This window comes from Labeo rohita, chromosome 3, assembly GCF_022985175.1.
Source record: "Labeo rohita strain BAU-BD-2019 chromosome 3, IGBB_LRoh.1.0, whole genome shotgun sequence".
NCBI lineage: Eukaryota > Metazoa > Chordata > Actinopteri > Cypriniformes > Cyprinidae > Labeo > Labeo rohita.
This window is the reverse complement of record NC_066871.1, coordinates 32,962,820-32,984,701: the sequence shown is the minus strand read 5'-3', so window position 1 is coordinate 32,984,701 and position 21,882 is coordinate 32,962,820. Positions and strand designations below refer to the sequence as shown.

General features: G+C 36.3%; 2 protein-coding genes across 5 annotated transcripts in view; one reads left to right on the top strand and one right to left on the bottom strand.

The window, feature by feature from the left end:
* lmtk2 (lemur tyrosine kinase 2) overlaps window positions 1–4,499 on the top strand; it is a 41,862-nt gene extending 37,363 nt beyond the window's left edge. For all 3 annotated transcript variants that reach the window (XM_051101469.1, XM_051101463.1, XM_051101470.1), the window contains 2 exons: window positions 571–825; window positions 901–4,499. In XM_051101469.1, the coding sequence (XP_050957426.1) occupies window positions 571–825; window positions 901–929 (284 nt within the window). In that variant the 3' untranslated portion in view covers window positions 930–4,499. The remainder of the gene's footprint in view (window positions 1–570; window positions 826–900) is intronic.
* A 171-nt stretch (window positions 4,500–4,670) lies between these two features.
* tecpr1b (tectonin beta-propeller repeat containing 1b) overlaps window positions 4,671–21,882 on the bottom strand; it is a 34,645-nt gene continuing 17,433 nt past the window's right edge. For both annotated transcript variants that reach the window (XM_051101486.1, XM_051101479.1), the window contains exons 13-25: window positions 21,398–21,547; window positions 19,486–19,643; window positions 18,581–18,708; window positions 16,697–16,790; window positions 16,522–16,618; window positions 16,296–16,375; window positions 16,155–16,211; window positions 13,588–13,762; window positions 12,317–12,452; window positions 11,787–11,879; window positions 11,435–11,541; window positions 9,264–9,383; window positions 4,671–5,131 (exon numbers count right to left, since the gene is read on the bottom strand). In XM_051101486.1, coding sequence (XP_050957443.1) covers window positions 5,012–5,131; window positions 9,264–9,383; window positions 11,435–11,541; window positions 11,787–11,879; window positions 12,317–12,452; window positions 13,588–13,762; window positions 16,155–16,211; window positions 16,296–16,375; window positions 16,522–16,618; window positions 16,697–16,790; window positions 18,581–18,708; window positions 19,486–19,643; window positions 21,398–21,547 — 1,515 coding nt within the window. In that variant the 3' untranslated portion in view covers window positions 4,671–5,011. The remainder of the gene's footprint in view (window positions 5,132–9,263; window positions 9,384–11,434; window positions 11,542–11,786; window positions 11,880–12,316; window positions 12,453–13,587; window positions 13,763–16,154; window positions 16,212–16,295; window positions 16,376–16,521; window positions 16,619–16,696; window positions 16,791–18,580; window positions 18,709–19,485; window positions 19,644–21,397; window positions 21,548–21,882) is intronic.

Sequence of the window (21,882 nt, the reverse complement as noted above, 5' to 3'; positions counted from 1 at the left end):
TAGCCTCAATATATGAGTACATGAACACAAACATAATTTCTAGAACCACTCTGAGAGTCACTTTATGAGCATTTTACCATTTCTTTTGAGAAAAAGTGTTGTCATAAATGTCTTCACAGCAACCCGTCAAAATAAAATGTAGTTTAACTTGAAGAAATTGTGACAGAAATATATTACTTAATCTAATGATAATACTATTAACTAACAGGGTTCGTACAAGGTGCTTAAAGTGCTTGAAGTACTTTAGTTAGACTTTTTGAAATTGAAGGCCTGGAAAACCCTTGAAAATAGCAATACTGAAGAGGTACTTGAAAAGTGCTTGAATTATTGAAAGACAGTCTATCTATTAAATAAGTGTTTTAATAGATCCGGAAATGGGAAAATCCGGAACCAAAGAGCTACATTTAAGAACAGTCTCTAGTCTAAGGCATACAGGATAGTTTCATTTAAAAACCCGATCACATTTCAAAAATGAAAAAGCAGATTTTCTACACTTTTTCTCACAACACTATCATCAAACAGGTGACTTGCGAGCTTCTAAGCCTTTAAACCTTTTGATTTGTTTCACAGGTGGTGCATTCGAATGGGACGATGACTTTCCATCTCCAGAGCCCAATTTCCTTGCAAAGGCAGCCAGTGATCATTCTGCCAGTAGGCCCGGTGGGACTTCGGCAGCTTCCAAGTATTTCTCACCACCCCCTGCGAACCGCATCCTGGAGCAGAGCTGGAACAGTCCCTCCAACTACTCGCGCTTCTCCATCTCCCCAGCCAGCATCGCCAGCTTCTCCCTCACCCACCTCACAGACTCCGACATCGAACAAGGGGGTAAGTTGAGCACCGACACCCACACAAAACAAACCTATAAAAATCTAAACCCCATTTTCTCATTTTCTTTCTCAGGAAGCGGTGAAGATGGAGAGAAAGATTAACCAATCTGTTGAAGATACGTCACAGGTGTATTTGATTGGAAGGCTTTGATTGCTTCTCAGGCAGCATTGGTATTTATTCAAGGATATGAAGAGGACTGAGCTGGTGGCATCCTGTGAGGACTTCCTGTGTTTCCATAAACTATGATTTGCTATGTTTTTCATCAGTGCAATTTGGAGAAACCTTGCTTCACGTATGCTTTAGAAACGTTCACGCGCTTCCTAAGTGCCCTGCCTCACTTTTTTTTCCTTTTGCTCATATGCATTTCTTCATTTGACGTCATTTGAAGGATGAAGCTGAAGTTTATCACTCGACCAGAGGACTTGCTGTTAAACACTAATGAGCCAATAGACTCGAACTCAGTTGTGCAATTGAAATCGTATAATACTTGCCTTTTATTTGAACACACTGGATTTTATTTTATTTTTTATGTGAAATCTAGTGTGACAAGCTTATTTATATGATCGTGTAATGGATTTAGATGTCCAATAGAAGCAACATGGGTTCGCCACAGATATTTTTGTACAGTGTTTGGACTACTCGTTCATAACGACGAAACCACTTTCACCCAAGCAACGACTCACGTAGTTCCAGTGACATGTTTTGTATTAAAAAATGTAAAAGTCAGGATATGGGCAGCTGAAGGGTTTTGGATATGTCTTAAAGTAGTGAGCAGTGTTTGTCGTTGCAGTCTGTTCTTGATGAATACTTACGGAGTGCATCAGGGCTTTTAGCTGAAGCTGTTGGATTGTATAGCGAACGGGCCGTCGCAGTGCCTCACAGCCCCTCTCCGCCCACTTGAGGACCTTTCTGAACTTCAGTTCAGGTTTGTGTTGCGTTTAAAGTTTTTTATTCAGTGCAAAGGGGATCTAGAACATATCCAGGTCACATTTCACCCCAAAATCAGAAGGTTGAAACAAGAAAATCAAGTTTTTTATGACAATTATGCACATTTCCTCCTACAAAGTCTCAGTGCTTTAATGTGAAAACAAGTAATGATATTCTATTTAAATTGTAAAGTGTTTGTATTATAATAGTGGAATTATGGTAATAATACTAAAGGGATAGTTCACCTAAAAATTAAAATTCTGTCATTAATTACTTACCCATATGTCGTTCCAAACCCGTAAGACCTTCGTTCATCTTCAGAACACAAATTAAGATATTTTTGATGAAATCCGAGAACTTTCTGACCCTGCATAGACAGCGACGCAAGTAAAATAGTCGTTAAAATAGTCCATGTGACATCAGTGGTTCAGCCGTAATGTTATGAAGCTACAAGAATACTTTTTGTGCACAAAGAAAACAAAAATAAAGATTTTATTCAACAGTTTCCTCTCTGACATGTCAGTCTTTGATGTGTGTTCATGAGACTACCACATAAAGTCGCTATTTTTGTTTTCTTCATGCTCAAAAAGTATTCTTGTAGCTTCTTAACATTACGTTTGTACAACAGCATTAGTGCCATGTTAAAAACTACAAAAATCTAAGATTACGACATTAAAGTCGTAATATTTTCATAACAGAGTCAAAATATTACGAGAATAAAGTTGAAATATTACTAGAATGTTACTTAAGTCGAAATTATGAGAATAAAGTCAAAAGTACAAGAATAAATTCTGTTTCGAGAATGAAGTCAAAATGTTTTGAGAATAAAGTTGAAACATTATTAGAATACAGACAAGATATTTAGAGAATAAAGACAAAATTATGAGAATAAAGTCAAAATTACAAGAATAAATTCTAAGTGTTTTGAGAATAAAGCTGAAATATTACTAGAATAAAGTCTAAATATTTCAAGAATAAAGTAGAAATATTATGAAATTAAAGTTAGTATTTTGCGAGTAAATTCTAAGTGTTTCAAGAATAAAGACAATGTTTCGAGAATAAAGTTGAAATATTACAGGACTAAAATTGTAATATTTGAGAACAAAGTTGAAATGTTACGAGAATAAAATCGAAATATTAAAGTAGAAATATTACGAGAATAAAGTTGAAATATTTTTTGCATAAAGTCAAAATTACAAGAATAAATTGTGTGTTTCAAGAATATTGTCTAAGTGTCTTGAGAATAAAGTCAAAATTATGAGAATTAATTTGTAGCATTCTCGAAGCATTTTGACTTTATTCTCAAAATATTTCGGCTTTATTCTCCTAATTTTGACTCAACATTTCATCTTTATTCTCGTAACTTCATCATTATTCTCGAAACATTTCAAATTTATTCTCGAAATATTTCGACTTTAATCATTTTAGTAATTTTTTTATGTTAACATGGCACTAAAATGCTGTCGTACGGTTGAACCACTGATGTCACGTGGACTGTTTTAACGATGTCCTTACTACCTTTCAGGGTCTTGAACGTATCAGTTGCATTGCTGTCTATTCAGGGTTTCACTGAAATATCTTAATTTGTGTTCTGAAGGTAAACGAAGGTCTTGTGGTTTTGGAATGACATGAGACTAACTAATAGAATTTTCATTTTTGGGTAAATTGATCCTTTAACATTGATATTTTATTGAATATGTTATTTTATTTCTCTAGATTTTGGGTTGAAATGTGACCCAGACACACTTTGTGAGATTCATCATCATTGTTGGCGGTAAATTAAACTATGAGTAATTATGAAAGCTCTAGTGGTCAGAGAGACTAGCTAGCAACTAGCAGAACTTCCAAAGGTAATGGCTGCTTGTAGCATTGAGTAGGAATACTATTCAAAGGAGAAAAAACAAACAAAGAACCTTCTTAAATTTCTGATTCCCTTGTGTTGACATTAAAGAGCAGCTTGTAAACACTCAAGGGATGGGAAATGATTTGGTTTTCCCTCTTTTTTTGGTGCGCATGTATTATTCATTGGAGTTTAAAGGTAATCGTCATAGGTTGTATGAATCATTTGCCAATCTTGCTGCTCATTATGCTTTTTTTTTGGGTTGACAATGACAGAGATAAACTTATGTATATAGTAGAAATCAAATCGAGGTGATACTACACAATCAGCAAGAAGAATGCTCAATATCATTGAATATTTCCTTGCTTCAGTCTTGAAGAACGTTGGATATACTCAAGATGTGAGACTGATCATTCTACATCCCCTTGTAATTCAGTACAGTAATCGCTCTATGTTTTAGACCTGTTGAGTATCTGTATTACCAGCACTCGATTTTGGTTCAACTTGAAATTTTATGAAAGGAAATTCTTCAGTTTTATTCTACAGTATACTTTGCTTAATCTTGCACATCTTTAAAGTGTAACTTAATGTTGAATTGTTCTCCTGTATATAAATGTTTAATTTTGTCTGTAAATTGGGAATGACTCGAGGAGTAGGTACGAAGACTGATTTTTTTTTTTTTTTTTGATAATTTAAAGCTAAAATGTGATATCACGGGTGAGAAGTGATCAAAAAAGACAAATTGATGGGGAAATGCAGGTCATCATGTCCTTATAACTTGTAAATTAAAAAAAAACGGTGATATTTTTACTTCATATTGATGACGATCATGCCTAGTGTCATTGAAGGAATGGTTTATAATTAATTGCTCTGTTTATTATGGAATTAAATGAAAATGAACTTCTATGTCTTGTATTCATTCTTTGTCACGCAGGTTTCAAAGAATTAATAAATGAAAACAGAATTTTAACAGGTCTTTATTGGAAAAAACAGCTCGTCAGTGGTTAAATCACAGTAGGGAAGTTGTGTCCACATTTACAGCATTGTCTCTGACAATGCAAGTGGACTGAAATAAAATAAATTCCAAATAATATCATCAAACCGATAACATAAAATGGTCTTCTACAGATTACAGAAACAAATACAGCAACGAGAAAACAACATGCTTAAAACAAAGAGACATCAGCGGATCACATGATTCAAATCATACACATACAGTAATCAAAATCACACTCAGAAAAGTGATGGTTATTCAGGCAAGTGGAATCAAAAATAAATAAAGTCACATTTGGTTGGAAGGGCACAGGACACAGAGACAGGAAGGGTGTTAACAACAACAAACAGGGACGTGCAGTCAAGCATGATGAAGAAGGTGGTGGTGGTGGTGATGATGATGGTGGCGCGTGGGCACTATGTCTAGCAGCCCACAACATTCCCGTTCACCTGACTCTGAGTCCGGCTGGGCATTGGACTGCGAGGTGCCACACGTTGGGCCTCTATAGAGTTCCCTCTCACAGACAGGTGCTCCCATCCACCCTGTTTCAAGCATTAGGTAAAAAGCTGTTGATACCAGGTCTGCATTTTTCAGCATGAAAAGGCATCTTTAACATCATGAATTCAGAATATTGTACTGTAAAGATACTCTGTTTTAAAGGTGGCCTATTATGCCCCTTTTTACAAGATGTAATACAAGTCTCTGGTGTGCCCAGAATGTGTCTGTGAAGTTCCAGCTCAAAATACCCCACAGATCATTTAGTAAATCATTTTGAAAATGCCTATTTTGAGTGCAAGCAGAAACATACTGTTTTCGTGCATGTTTCTTTAAATGCAAATGAGCTGCTGCTCCCCACCCCCTTTTCTAGAAGAGGGCTGTGCCTTTACACAAGTTGCCCATGGCTCCTTGAACGTTTGTGAATCTGAAAAAAACTATTTCAAGGCCCTGGAAAGTTTTTGAAAATAAACATACATAGATACAGGTCCTTGAAAGTGCTTGAATTTATTTTGTGCAAGAATTTTTCTGGAAAAAATGACATATTAATCCCTCTGGTCTGCTAATGTGTTATTTCACCAACACTTCATGGCATATGCATACTAGCTTGCTTGATTTACATTAGTTAGGGTGGCCACAAGTCCTCTTCCAAGTTCCCTGGACATGTCCTCTTTTGGGACCTAAAAAACAAAGCGTCCAGCCAGGATTTCTAAATCGCCCAAAATGTCCGGGATTTGGCTTTTGCTTCCTATAGTAGCCATTCATTGTTTGTGATCTATCCCACTCCCGCTGAATTTCAGGCCATTACCGCCTGCTCACGCAATCATTTCTAATATTAAATATAATTTCTGCGCATCTATCGTATAAGTATTTAAATCTCTTTTAAATGAGTGGCTATTTACTTTCACTTTCAATTTCGCAATTACACGCACCCTGTATAAAGGGAGCACATATTACAAGTTTAGCTATGAGCACATTATCTGCTGAGCAGCAAATCCTCCAGCATGATTTGTCATTCATCTCTCATGACTCTTGTCTTGACCCATGATAAGTTAAATATGATTCCTGCAGCTTCTGTTGGATGCAGGGTTGCCAAATGCATATTTTTTACACAGAATAGGGCTGATTTTAAACTGTTGCGAAGGGTTGATTTTCTTCCGTGGGTTAAATGTTTGAAATACTGCATAAATTACATTTGACTGAAATGTTTGTATTAAAACATTCTGCATTCTACCTGTGATGAAACCGTGCAAGATGTTATGTTTTGTGATGGCCACTGGTAGGAAGCCTTTTAGCTGTGTTTATAATCAATCTACACAAGGGTGACTGTAAAATATACATTTCATCGAAATGAAATTTTGAGTTTTGATATGGGATATGGTCACTGCACTTACTTTGGGGGCTTTTTAACCCCACAGAAATATGACAAATAGAATATCATATCTCTGTCATATGGCCAAAAATATATATGCAAAAAAAAAAAATGCTTTTTTGCATAATTGTGTTTGACACATGACAACTGTAACAATGTATCTTACAAGGTAACACGATGTAACCTTGCTCTCACTTGAAATGTGTCCCCACATTAAGTCTTTGAATTTGAGGGTATTGGACCTGGAAAGTCCTTGAAAGGTGTGGGCACCCTGTTTACAGCTCGTAACTCAGATACTCTGACAAAAAACGTTTGTTTTTGATTATCATGTCTATCGCGCTGAAATCAAGCATTTTAAACCATATTAGTTTATACGGTTTTCTGAGCGCACAGAACAGTGTTCATTTCATTGATGGATAATTTATTATAATTTTCATCAATGTTTTTTTTTCAACAACGAAACCCAGATGATACAACAAAAACACGTTTTGAATAAAAACTATGACGAAAATCTATCGACATTTTTGTCAACAAATAAAAACAAGACGAAAGTGTTAGGGAGGGATGATTTGGGAAGAGATTCATTCAGAATAAACCTGCTGCGTGGTTAGGAAGTTAGATGCATACATATAAACTGTATCATAGGCTACTGATTTATCCGGCGGGGAATAAGCAAACATACACTTGCTGCACGTCTCATAAAACATTTAAAATGTCAATATCTGGGACCAAGAGAAAAGCAGATGGACAAATTTGACTATGCAAAAAAAGTAGTGCCTCTCACACCGCACACGAGTACCCTTTCACGTCTCATGAATGGAGAAATACACACAAAATTATGTCAAATTGTCCGTTTTGACGAGTATTCACGTAAAGTTTTATCTTATGTGAACGTAAACAGTTAGGGGAATATCCGATGTGTATCAGTACATTGCATCCATGCATTTGGTTTTAATGGGACAGCAGCCTATTTTATTTGCTACTGTCTGTGGCATTGATGTTAATCAAGCAACAAAAGAAAGACAGAAAATCACTCACTGATCTTGAGTGAATCACTTTAGTAGCCCTAATAAAGATTAATCTAAATTTATTTAAACCATGTCTGCTTATGAATGAAGAATGTGGTAAACAAGTTGTTATAAAGAATGCATAATTAGCCTATATAACCATTGGCATTTCATTGAAAAGACCATGTTCTTGCTTTTTTTTAATGAGAAATGGTTTCATTTAAAGGGGTCATCAGATGCAAAGTTCACTTTTACATGTTGTTTGAACTTTAATGTGTGTTGGCAGTGTACGTACAAAAATCTACCCTATAATGATAAAAATCCATGCAGTGGTTTTTAATTAATCTGTAAAAATAATATCCCCTTTTTCAAATCGAGCCATTCTCAGATGCCTGTCCGTGTGATGTCACACCAACAGAGGCCGCTCCCACGATAGTTGATTGACATGAGCGTCTTACTTCAGACCCGCCCTAAATCAGCTGTAACAGTCCGACCGCCATTGTTTCGATGCCGGAGCAGGGATATAAGTTAGACAAGAATATCTGAGCCGCTGAAGATGCAGTGGATTACGTTTGTTTGTGAATGGAACGTGCGCCTCCTGATCTACATTAATGTATCTGTGTTCATAGAAACACACACACACACACGCAGCTCATTTGCATTTAAAGGAACAATCCCTCAGAATGGGTTGATTTTTGCAGAGCTCATTTTGACAAGGAAAAAAGGGTGTTGTTTTATACAACCATTGAGAATTTTAACCAAAGTATATTATAGACTTTTCATTAAGACCCTAATGAATCATATCAACTTGTGGAAAATGGCCATCCGATGACCCCTTTAATTTTAGGCAAAAGGCATGTTACGAGTCACAGCAGTTGAATCTGTGTCTATCATGATAAAACTTTAATATCAAACCTATACAATGAGATTGTTTTAATTTTAGAGAAGTGCTTAATAAATGCATTACACTGTAACTAAATCCATTTGAATTTTGGCCAACTAAATCTACTGTAGATTTATATTTATTCGACTAAAACAATTCAGGTGACTAAAATATGACTAAAACTGGCATTTTAGTCAAAAGACTATGACTAAGACTAAATCAAAATTTGCTGTCAGAATTAACACTGGCACAGAAAGCGGCATGTGAGTACTAAACTAAGTTCTCTTTCACGTCTTACTGCACTTAAACTGTCAAATACACACAGGGTTGCCAGATTTTCACAACAAAACCCACCCAATTGCTACTCAAAACTAGCCCAATCGCGTTTTGAGGGGGGTCCCCCGTTAAAAAACGCTTTCAGGGAGATAAAATACACATTTTTTTGTTGGGGTTTCCTAGTATATTTGTATTTCTGCGGCAACAGTGTTAAAGTAGTCCAATTCGGGAAACCCGGGGACTTGGCAACACTGAATACTCATGGCGTTAGAATTGGTACTCTGTTGTCGCTTGCAAAAACAAAATAGCAATGCTGTTGGTGGAAAAGTGCAGGGGCGGTCATATTATAATAAGCTCCCAACGACACGGGGGGGACAGAAATCTGAGCATATTGTTTTTTTTCATATCCTTGTAGAGAAAGGCTTAACAGAACAAAGTTACTGGGTTGCTCTTTTTCACATTTTCTGGGTTGGTAGTGGGACCCAATTATATCATGTTAACATGGAAAAAGTCAGATTTTCATGATATGTCACTTTTAAAATGGGATGCTAGATCAATTTCTTTAATTGTTTTGATGAAAATGAAATCAGTTAGCTTTCTAACTATTTTCAGAGGAAGGCACAATTTAGCATTAGACTCACCCCGATGCCAAAGTCCCAGCTCAGGCCTTTGGGCTGCATGGGCTTCACTCCCAGTCTGTGGCAAACGGTTCCTGAGCTCTCTGATGGATAACCTGACACTTTATCAGCGATTATCCAAACCTGGACAGATAAAACATCACAACCATTTTTCAGTATCAAAACCATCAAAACAATAAAATCCAATAAAACACTATGTATATCTGGATAGTCGGACAGGGGTGTATCTTGGCATGAAAGGAGGCGATTCCCAATGAAAGTGGGTAAAGGAAAGGTTAATGCTCTAACACAAAGGCAGTATAAATTGATAATGGAAAAAGGAAACAATAGCTTCCAGTATATGGAACTGTGCCTCATGTACAAGGACAACAATAAAGGGCCTATAATCGAGCCTTGTGGTACACCATGCTTTTGTTAGGTCAAATATCTTATTTACACATATTAATTTGTAGTGATCTGGTAGGTTGTCTAAAAGAAACAAAAAACAACCCCTGGGTGCATAAGATCATACATAACTTTAACATGCAATTTCAGTACTGCAATGGTTTTATTTCATTAATGTTCCTACACTACATGTGCACATTTGGCAAAATTAAGCACATTTCACAAGGGTTGACCTACTTAACTGCTGTATAGTAAGTGATAACCAAAGACCACTAGAAGGTAAGCCTGCAACCATGGTGGTACGTGGGAAAAGAGACCAGAGGCCGTTTTTTTTTTAATGGATGTCAATGGAGGAGAGGCTTTACTATGCTGAATAAAGAGTTTTTTAGAGGAAATGGTTCATCACTTAATGAATCAACAGCCTATCTGCTAATCTTCAACGTGTTTTACACTAAACAGTACTTGAACTATTTTTAGAGTTTACCATGAAAAAAATGCTGTTTTATAAGAAAAAGTCATTGACTTTTTGCGACAAGTGGGATTCAGCTTTTGGCACTTCTCATTCATTCCTAGGTTATCTGTAAACGATGATTAAGTGTGTCACAACTCAACGTCGAGGCTGTAATGTGATTGGTTATTAAAGGACACGTGATCCAAGTTAGCCGTTACGCTTTCTCTAACAGTAAGTAATACAGACCCTCTCATCTCCCTACAGTAAAAAAAAAATCTCTGGGGATAAGTAATCATCAGCCTTGGAATGCGTGTCAACTAACAAAATCAAGAACTCCACAATACTGTGTTATAAATATAACTTCACAAAACCTTTTAGGCAACCAAGTCTTTTAAAGTATCAAAAGACGTAAAACCAGTGTGTGTGTGTGTGTTTTCTATATTTATATATGTTTGTATATGGGTCACTGACATATAATGATACATTTTAAAATACAAAAAATAAAAATATCTGATAATATTTGTTCAAACATTAAGAATGTTGTGTACACATAAATGATTTTAGTGTTTTATCATCTTGATGAATTGGCCATAACCTAATAGAATGATACTGAAATAAAGTATTGCATGTATATAAACTATCAATTGAATATAAAAGCACAGAAACTGCCAATCTGGGAGATGAATCTAAATAGAAAACAGTCTGCAGTGGTTATACCACATGAGAAATTCAGTCAAAATTTCCAAGCACAGAATTTGCTACCTAAACAAAACAAGCTAGCTTCCGACAAAAAGTTAATATGACATTTATAATCAAAATAAATACTTGTAGAAATTGCTATATGATGCAAAGTCCTATCTTTGAATGGATTTCAACATAAAAGTCCCAAAATGGTAGTTTCTTGATGGTCGCACCACATGGCATTTAAAAAAAAAATGGAAATCATCGGACAAAGTTTGTTTGTATATTATGATGGAAATATAATTTATACAAATTTACACTTGGGAAATGATGCCAGACAGTGCAGAAAATCTGAATAAATTTAGGGCAATTTCAAAGACATTTCCAAAACAACAGTTATGGCCGGACGGTCGCACCACATGATATTTTGACACTTTGAATAACAGAAAAATTACAAATAACTAATCTTTTTTGAAAAGTTAAAGTAGGTCCATGCATAGGAGAGGTACTTCATATATATGGCATCTTTTTAATGCATTTAAACCAGTTTTTAACCAAAACATGCAATCGGGCAGAAAAATTAGGTGTCAAGTCGTTGATCCATACATAAGCTAGATTGTGCATTAGTGTCTTTAGCAGGAAGTATTAGGTTTCAAACCTGGTCCAGTGGTCCAACAGACACCTTACACACATTACTGGAAATGAGTTCCCATGCAGAACCCTGAGGATAGCTGGGTGTCAAACCCTGTCTGTACCACAGATTACCTGCAAAAAAACACAATAAGCTCAGACTTTTTTAGTTTTAATCCTATTTTGTGTAAAATGTCAAAAACATTTGACAAATGTAGTTGGCCATCCAGGTATTCCATTGGATGGATGAATGTATGTATGTATGAATACTTTACAAACTTCAAATGAAGAGAAATTTATTCAGAGCCTGTGTGATTCCATACAGCTTGATTAAAACAAATTTCAAAAAATGCGAGTGTGAGTGGGAACAGCTGTCTCACTGTTTTCATCCACAGCATAAACGGAGGTCCTGCCCACAGAGACCTGCTTGAGCATCTGCTTCGGAGGAGATGGTATGTGATACCAGCACTCACCTGAGAAATCGCACAAATCACACATTAGCAAAAATTATCAGCATTGAATTCTACTTGACATATGCGTCTTGTAGTGTCATGACCATAAGCACGTGGCTAGTTAATAAACAGATGCCATATGATTCTAAGTTAATATGTTTCTGTAGTACAGCCACATTCATTGTACTATCAATCACTGATGTTCTTATTCCAGTGTAATATCTAATCTCAGTTTGTTTTGACATTTCTAACACTTGCAAATATATCTTTATAGTCACACAAAACTAGAAAGTGCAAAAGGTCTCACACTAAATGCACAGTATTTCATTTATCAGTTGTTTTAGGTTGCTCAAATTGGAAAACCAGAGGCACCAGTATTTTACATATTGTAGAAAGTCTATCATCACTTTGTACCACAATGGTCACACTTTCCGTCAGGGTGATTTCTGTGGTCTCACCAGCTGGATTGTGGGCAGATACAGAGCCCCGGTAGAAGACGGCACCGTCCCTGGCGATGGCCCACACCTGGTGGCCTCCTCCTATGCAAATAGACTTGAAGGGCTGGTCTGTGCCCACATGGAGCCAGGAGTTACCCTGCGGTTTCAAAGAATTCGAGGTTAGAGGACATCCCATAGACCCTGTGTATTTGATTCTGACATTATATTTGAGTAAATGACATCACCAGTCTTTTTCAATACACTGTTTATACAGAGGAATGTTTTTATATTAGCTGTACTATATACAGTTGAGGTCAAAAGTTTACACCCCCTTTCAGAATCGTTAAAAATGTTAATTATTTTACCAAAATAAGAGGGATCATACAAAATGCATGTTATTGTTTACTTAGTACTGACCTGAATAAGATATTTCACGTAAAAGATGTTTACACAAGAGAAAATAATCTTTGAATATCTGTTCAAAAGTTTACATACGCTTGAGCTGTTTTTTTGTTTAGTGATATTTGTTCATGAGTTCCCTTGTTTGTCCTGAACAGTTAAACTGCCTGCTGTTCTTTAGAAATATTCTTTAGGTTCCACAAATTCTCTGGTTTTTCAGCATTTTTGTGTATTTGAACCCTTTCCAACAATGACTGTATGATTTTGAGATCCATCTTTTCACACTGAGGACAACTGAGGGATTCATATGCAACTATTACAAAAGGTTCAAACGCTCACTGATGCTCCAGAAGGAAATACGATGCATTAAGAGTCGGGGGGTGAAAACTTTTGAACAGAATAAAGACGTGTAAATTTTTCTTATTTTGCCTAAATATTATATATTTTTTTCATTTAGTACTGCCCTTCAGAAGCTACAAAAGATACTTATATGTTTCCCAGAAGACAAAATAAGTTACATTTACACTGATCTTCAAATTCAAATCCCCCCCGGCTCAGTGAGCGTTGGTATGATCCCTCTTATTTTGGTAAAAATAATTACAATTTTTAATGATTCTGAAAGGGGTATGTAAACTTTTGACTTCAACTGTATATGTAATGGGTTATTAATATTTTTTGGGTTAGTTAACCAGACTCTTCTTCTTTGGGACTTGCACCATTTGGGATGTGCCTCCCTTTGGTGGTTTCTCAGTGTCTGTGGTGTTTATTTTGGGCCTAAGGTGGAAAAATATGATTTCCTGAGTTCAACTTTTTAACTGAAATGTTATTTTGGGGATCAAATAGCCTTGTTTTGCGAGAGTGGGTGCATGATAGGGACACGGTTTAGTGCTTACAGCTGGGTTGTTGGCGGTGACTCCCAGACGGCACAGCACATCTCCCTTCTCACTGATGGCCCACACAGGAACCTGTTCCAAACTGCACTGGGCCAGACACGGCAAGATGGTGACGTCAGTCAGAGCAATTGGAGGAACCTTCTGCCACGGTCCAGTAAGGCTGATCTTACACTTCCTGTGAGAAACAAACACTCTGAAATAGCTTTCTACACCTTATTTTTTCCGTAAAAGCAGGTGTGGCCATTTGTAAATTTTATGGGTGTGGCTTCCGGTCTCATCTGCGTCCAGCTATTTTTAGCTGTACAAAACTGCTCGTTTTGCTGCTTGATATTGCAAACTGGTGTGTCTTACCATATGAATTTAATGTATTATCTTAAATATGAACACATTAGTTTGTAGTGCAAACAGTTTTACCATTTACTGGATGTTGTTATTCTTCTCGTTACTTCCCTATAGCGTAGTGTTGGGTTCGAGTCCACCTAAGTTGAGTCCGAGTCTTTAACCAATCGAGTCTGAGATGAGTCCGAGTCCAAAATGGGCCGAGTCGGACTCAAGTCCGAGTCCCAAAGGGCCGAGTCCAAGTCCAAGGAAACACTAATGTTTGTCGGAATCTTAACATCTTTAACCCGGGGTGCCAAAACTCTGTCCTGGAGGGCCGGTGTCCTAAAGAGTTTAGCTCCTGCCCCAAATAGACACACCTGAACCAGCTAATCAAGCTCTTACTAGGCATGCTAGAAACCCCCTGGCAGGTGTGTTGAGGCAAGTTGGAGCTAAACCAAGGACCAGGACTGAGTTTGGGCACCCCTGTTTTTAAACTTTGCAACTAGGAAAACGCAATGTCAATTAAAATGTAAGAAAAGCAAACCTCTAGTGGATCTTGCCATTTTGATTTTTGATTTCACAACATCTCATAAGTGTCCATGCTCTGCTTAGAAAACTTAAAGTCATGTAACAGAAGTTATGGCTGACTTATGTCTTGTGACATATTTCAGAGTGAAGCAAGTTTTAGAATGTGATAAATTATAGGGCGGGACTTGACTTTATTCATTGATATAGTAAATGTATAAATTCAAGGGTGGGGGTAAAGGAGCAGGCATCTTGGTGAATGTGGTGAATTGTGGCTGTGTCTGTTTTGAGTTTTATGACTTTTTTTCTTGGATGAAAATGAGGCTGTGAGGGATAAACCTAGTCTTTACAATGGTACACACTGTGTATAAAGCCCTACATATACTTTCCATAAGTCACAGGAAACTCACATCTGTTTTATTTTTGAATGCATTCATAGTTACATTAATTACAATAAATTACATTATATAAAGAAAAATTGATGATGTGCCATTGAATTATTAGAAAATCATGCACACCCAAGGTGGTTTTGGACCCATTAAAACTATTGCTGCAAAAATGTCAGAAAAATAATTTTTCTTTGAAGCTAGAAACTGCCACCATGTTTAAAAAATACAGCAAAAACTAATCAACTAATGTAAGTAAAACATTCTCAAGCTTACTGAAGGCAAGTAAACACTCGAAGTAGGCCTATTACTTACAAACAAAAGGATAAATAAATATATTAGTCAAAAATATAAATGAAATTATATTTTTAAAAAATAGAATCTTTTTAAAAATAGATTTTTTTTAGGTAGGTCTATCTAAAGGCTACCACAGAAATAGACTACAGACATTTCTTGAAGTAATAAATGTTAAAATAAAACAATGCAAAATCTTCACTGTATATATTAAACATGATTCTTACTGAAGTTAATGAGTGATTCAGTCAGGAAAAGTGAGTGATTTTCTCTTTTTCTTTTGTTGTTTGATTAATATTTATGACGCGGTCGGCGGCTGCAGTTTTACGCTGCTGTCGCTTAAGATCTGACGCACATATCAAATATTTTGACGCATCAGTGCTTCTCCCAGCTGTTCAGGTTTACTTAAGACAAAACCGAATTTATTTACATGAATAGTCTCTAAGACGAGCATGTGTGTAGCAATAACAGAACCTATTAGAAGCGAAAGAGAACTCGACATTTGCACACTGCCTGAGAGGCGCGTTCTGTGAGCGCTTTGAGTGTGTGCGCACATAAACCCGTCGGCTTTCAAGTAGCCTTCTGGACAAGACTTAAAAACACATGCAAATACTGAATATCACTTTCTTGATAATGCATCGAGTCAACTGTTTGTAATTGTAATGCATCGAGAAACTGTACATTTCCATCAACTGTCTCTGGACTCGGATGGACTCGGCATATTTTCCGAGTCCGAAAGGCTCGAGTCCGAGTCAAGTCTGAGTAAAAATGCATCCGAGTCCGTGACAAGTCCGAGTCGCCTAAAAATTGTACTCGAGACCGGACTCGAGTCCGAGTACCCCAACTCTACTATAGCGGCTAACGAACCGGACGTCTCACCCATAGGCTTACTTCCACATTGAAGAATAAGGTGGATACAGAGGAGCCTCTGTGGGAGTTGCCCCACATTAGACAGAAACAATGTTTCTGCTAACAAAGAGACGTGTAAACACATGTATGAAAGAATCAGTGAGTTCAAAAGCAGCAATACTGTAAACTAACCTAGCCCACCGTCTGCGCCGCACAAAGTCCTTCATTGTTTTATAACCATGAAAAGTCCTGTATGAACATAAAACATTAGTTTGAGATACAAATGTCTCAAGATATTGTTCTATTAATACAGTACATTCAAAGTCGACATACACATGGAAATCGGCAGCATACTGCCAGCCCTCTTTATCTGTCCCTCCTGGGACGCCGTAGTCAACAGCCCAATCAGAAACCTGTGAAAGTGAGATGCAGATATATAGACACAGATAATAACTAATCGATGCAATACTCCCAATAGTACAGTGCACTTTAAGTACTACAGGCTGTTTAATAACGTGAACTTTTGCAAGTGTGATAAGCTTATAGTGTGCTGTTGTACCCATGTCCACTGCGGTGAGGGAGGGCTGGTGTTGTCTTTGGTGCACTCTCTCAGACCTGAAGCATCGCTCCACATGTAACGGTCTGTAGGAAGACCCCTGAGGATGACAGCAGACACGGAGCGCTTACAGCAGGAACGTTAAACAACCAGCAGAGCTGAATGAAATGACACTCACTTGTCTGTGTATCCTGTCATTGGGTTCCAGCGCTGGTTCTCATAGATGCACACACTCCTCACATCACTTATTGCTTGGTTAATGTTTTCATTTCCTGAAATTAAAGAGATTCAAACATCAGGCAGAAGCAACTAGTATGAGTTTCTCTAAAATAAAAATTTGATATTCTGATCTTGAATGAAAGCACATTTGAAATGAAAATACAAATGGGTAAAGAAAACACTGGGTTACAGTCACTAACTGTGCATATACACTGCGTTCAGTAAGATTTTTAATGTTTTTTTTTAGTAAGTTTCTTATGCTCATCAAGGTTGCATTTATTTGATCAAAGAAGAAGAAACTGTGATATTGTGAAATATTATTTCAATGTAAAATAACTTTTCTGCATCATTACACCAGTCACATGATCCTTCAGAAATCATTCTGATATGCTGATTTATTATCAATGTTGGAAACAGTTGTGCTGCTTAATATTTAGTTGGAACCTGTTATACTTTTTTCGGGATTCTTTAATAAATTAAAATTTAAAAAGAACAACCTTTAATTAAAACAGAAATCTTTTATAACAATCTGAACTTATTTAAAAGTTTGTGGTCAGTAAATTTTCATTCTTAGTTTGCATCATAGGAATAAATTATATTTTAAAATATATTCAAACAGAAAACCATTGTTTTAAACTATAATAATATTTCACACTATTACTGTTTTTTTCTGTTTTTTTTTTTTTTGTTAAGTAAATGCAGCCATGATGACCATAAGAGACATCAAAAAAACATTAAAAGTTGTACTGATCCCAAACTTTTGAACGGCAGTGTATGTGAATTTGTGTAATTGCATTCAGATTTATTCTAACTTTACAAAAATGTCTGAACAATTGAAACCAAATGTTTATTCTAGAGTTATTTTTGCACATAAACAAGCATTATTAAATTACTAACATGTTAGATGAAATTTTACACACCAATATTTAATATTACCTGTAATTTATCACACACACATATATATATATACTAAAATGAGAAAATGCCTTATTTTAGTATTATTTTTATACTATTATAGCATTTTTTAATATTATATAGGCATATACACAAGCAAGAAAGTGTTCTTTTTGTATTATTGATATATCATTATAGTACTATTAATAATAATTATAGTGTTATTAAATATATATATATACATATATATACATTTGTGCACAATACAGTGCTACTTTTGTAATCGTTTAGCATTATAATACTTATTAATATATTTAACCAGCTTCTATCTTTATATTTTCATTTTTAAAACTAATTTTTAAGTAATTTGTTATTTGCTTCTGTCATCTTTTTTATTTATTTATTTTTTGGTATTTCCATGTAGCTTTAAATTATTTTAGTTCTTATTTATTTATTCTTTTTTTTGCCACCTTTATTCATATTACGGAAATAATCTCAAATACTGATTTTCAGGAGTTTTATTATTTTAGCTATAAAAGGCTTTAAATGAAGGAGAAAGGAGATGATTTGGGTGACAATTATTGGTGACTGAGACCCAATGAGTGGGAAGATGTTTTGAATACAATACTAGCATACTACTGTGCAATATATACTACTAACTGGGCAATATATTCTGAATGTCCCATCCTGCTGCAAAGTTCAGCTTAGACCAGAATGAAATACATCCTGGTCCAGGTTGGTTTATGCTTGTTTGGTGCTTGTCTAACTGGTGCACCATGAGGCAAAACTTGGTCTTTCTGGTTAAGTCGGTGGACCGAAAGATCTGCTGGTGAGTTGCCTCATGAGAACATCAGCACACCAGCATCCAAATCAGGATATGATCATCCTGCAGGGTCAAAACGTGATGTAGGTGTAGAGGGATACAGTTAGCAGCAGGGTGCATCTTTACCCTGAGCCGATGGTCCCCTGCTGCCCCCCATGTAGACCCAGGCGGTGTGATCGTGAGCGATGCCCCACACCACACCCAGGCTGTTAGACTCCACACACAGCAGATGAGCAGGAACTTGACGCCAGAACCTGAGCGCACATCAGGTACGCACACAGACACGTGACACATGCCAAACACACGTTACAATGACAGGCACAAACACGCAAACACATGTCCAGAGGAAACCAAATCAAATGCATCAGTTCTGGGGCATGCAAGCCTGACTTTATGCATGATTAAATTATGAAACACCAGATTAGCTCTGTCCCAAACCTAGTGAGCTGCCTATCTGGACAGCATTTTAGGCACTTACAATGCACAGACTACAATTAGTAAAAGTAAACTAATGCTTTTGACTTATAAAACCAGTTATTTTATATGTTACCATTTTAGATTACCATTATTTTCAGTGTGTTTCAAAAGGTTTTTCAGTTTTTGGGAGGAACTAAGTAAAAGAAGGTTAATTTGACATTTTTGGGTGAACTATCCCTTTAAATGCTTCAGTTCACCACTGTCTTCACTAACTATCTTTTTAAATGTATTTAGTGTAGATGTATGATCCACTGTAATATTAAAATGTGCTGCCCTCTTAAAACATTTCAAGTGATTACCTTTTCTTGGTAACCTAATGTGATCAATATATGTGTGTTGTGGTTTTCATGCTTTTAAAATATCGTTTGCTTTGCATCAAGCTAATGCCAAACTCTATGAAAATCAAACTGTTTTACTTTGTTTGATCAGTGCTATTTGTGTGGTACGTTAAGGTGCTGTCTAGTAGACAGCAGACAGTAAAGCAGCTAACTAGGTTTAGAACAGTTACAGTGAGAGAAAACGACAATCTGACAGACGGATGTGGACGTTCTTACATGTGATCGCAGGGTAGGTACTGCGCCGGAGCTTCCAGACTGGGTGACGGATCATGCACCATGACGTCACCTTTACACGTCACAGCCCACAGGGCCTGTTTGGACGGATGCTCTCCGAGACCCCTGGATGCACAACACGACGCGTTCAACAGAGACAGCTGCAACGATTACACACAGACAGAAACCCTTCAAAATCTAATTATGATTCTGCAATGCAATCAAAAACACCTCAAAGTCATCAGGAAGATTTATGATCATGAAAATGTTGGGGTAAAATGTGTTTTAGGGGTAAGCTTGTCATGGAAATAATATCACAATGCAACAAATCTTTGTTTCCTATATGCAAATATAAATTTTGTCCATGATTTTGGGCAGAAATGTGCTCTTCATGAGAAGAATTTACATATTTTTAACGAAGATTATGCAAATGGGTAATTGACGTATCAGTGTGTCCTGTGGTGTGACGGAAAAATAACCTCTAACACTGAAGATAAACCTCTCTCATGCTATTTGTGAAGAATGAAGATACATTTTTTCTCAAGTTATTTGTATTTTGTACCTTTTTTTTCCTAACCTTTTTCCATGTCACACCATAGGACACAGTCCAATTTTTATTTGTCAACTACCCAAATAAAGAATCACGACGGGTAAGACATTCGGTTGAGGTCAAAAGTTCACACACACCTTGTAGAATCTGCAAAATTGTAGAATCTGCTCATTATTTTACCAAAGTAAGAGGGATCATACAAAATGCATGTTGTTTTTTATTTAGTACTGACCTGAGTAGGATATTTCACATAAAAGATGTTTACAAAAGTCCACAAGAGAAAATAATGGCTGAATTTATAAAAAATGACCCCGTTCAAAAGTTTACATACACTTGATTCTTAATACTGCGTTGTTACCTGAATGATCCACAGCTGTGTTTTTTGTTTAGTGGTAGTTGTTCATGAGTCCCTTGTTTGTCCTGAACAGTTAAACTGCCTGCTGTTCTTCAGAAAAATCATTCAGGTCCCACAAATTCTTTGGTTTTCCAGCATTTTTGTGTATTTGAACCCTTCAAAACAATGACTGTATGATTTTGAGATCCATCTTTTCACACTGAGGACAACTGAGAGACTCACATGCAACTATCACAGAAGGTTCAAATGTTCATTGATGCTCCAAAAAAAAAAAAAAAAAAAAAAAAAAAGAAAAAAAAAAGAGCATTAAGAGAGGGGGGTGAAAACTTTTGCACAGAATGAAGATGTGTATATTTTTCTTATTTTGTCCATATTTTTCCATTTAGTACTGCCCTTCAGAAGCTACAGAAGATACTGACATGTTTCCCAGAAGGCAAAATAAGTTACATTTACCCTGATCTTCAAATTCTAAAGGTTTTCACCTCTTAATGCATTGTGTTTCCTCCTGGAGCATCAGTGAATGTACATACAGTCATTGTTGGAAAGGGTTCAAATACACAAAAGTGCTGAAAAACCAAAGAATTTGTGGGACCTGAAATTTTTTTCTGAAGAACAGCAGGCAGTTTAACTGTTCAGGACAAACAAGGGACTTATGATCAACTATCACAAAAAAAAAACAAAAAACAAAAACTTATTCAAGTAAAAACAGTATTAAGAATCAAGCACATGTAAACTTTTGAAGAGGGTCATTTTTATAAATTCAACTATTATTTTCTCTTGTGGACTATATGTAAACATCTTTTACGTGAAATTTCAGGTCAATACTAAATAAAAAAAATGACATGCATTTTGTACGATCCCTCTTATTTTGGTAAAATAATTCACATTTTGCAGATTTACATTTTCTGATTCACCTGTCACTAGCAGATGTTAAAAAAAGATCATGTGTGTGCTTTATGTCACATAGAGGTCTTTTTTAAACAGATGTGCTGTTCATAAGTGCATTTTACCCAGGTGTTGAATTCTTCTTGAGAGGGAGTTGCCAGTAAAATGGGGAATCTCTGTTTGGTTCTCTCTGGTGTGTAAACAGCCACAGTATACAGAGAGTCCCTGAACACGGGCACCAGGGCCGTCACCTCCTTTATCACAGCATACAGATACTGACACACACATTGGAAGAATCATGGAGTTATTGGCACTGATACAGTCTGATAACACTTTACTTCAACAACACATTTTGATCATTATTTATTAATTTGTAATGACATTAATTTAATGGCTTCATAAGCTGTTTTACTCCTAAACTCCTCTAAATTCTGTCATTAATTACTCACCGTCATGTTATTCCAAATTCATAAGTCGCACAAAAAGTATTCTCGTAGCTTCATAAAATTAAGGTTGAACCACTGTTGTCACATGGACTATTTTAAAAATGTCCTTACTACCTTTCTGGTTTGTTGTCTATGCAGGGTCAGAAGGCTCTCGGATTTCATCA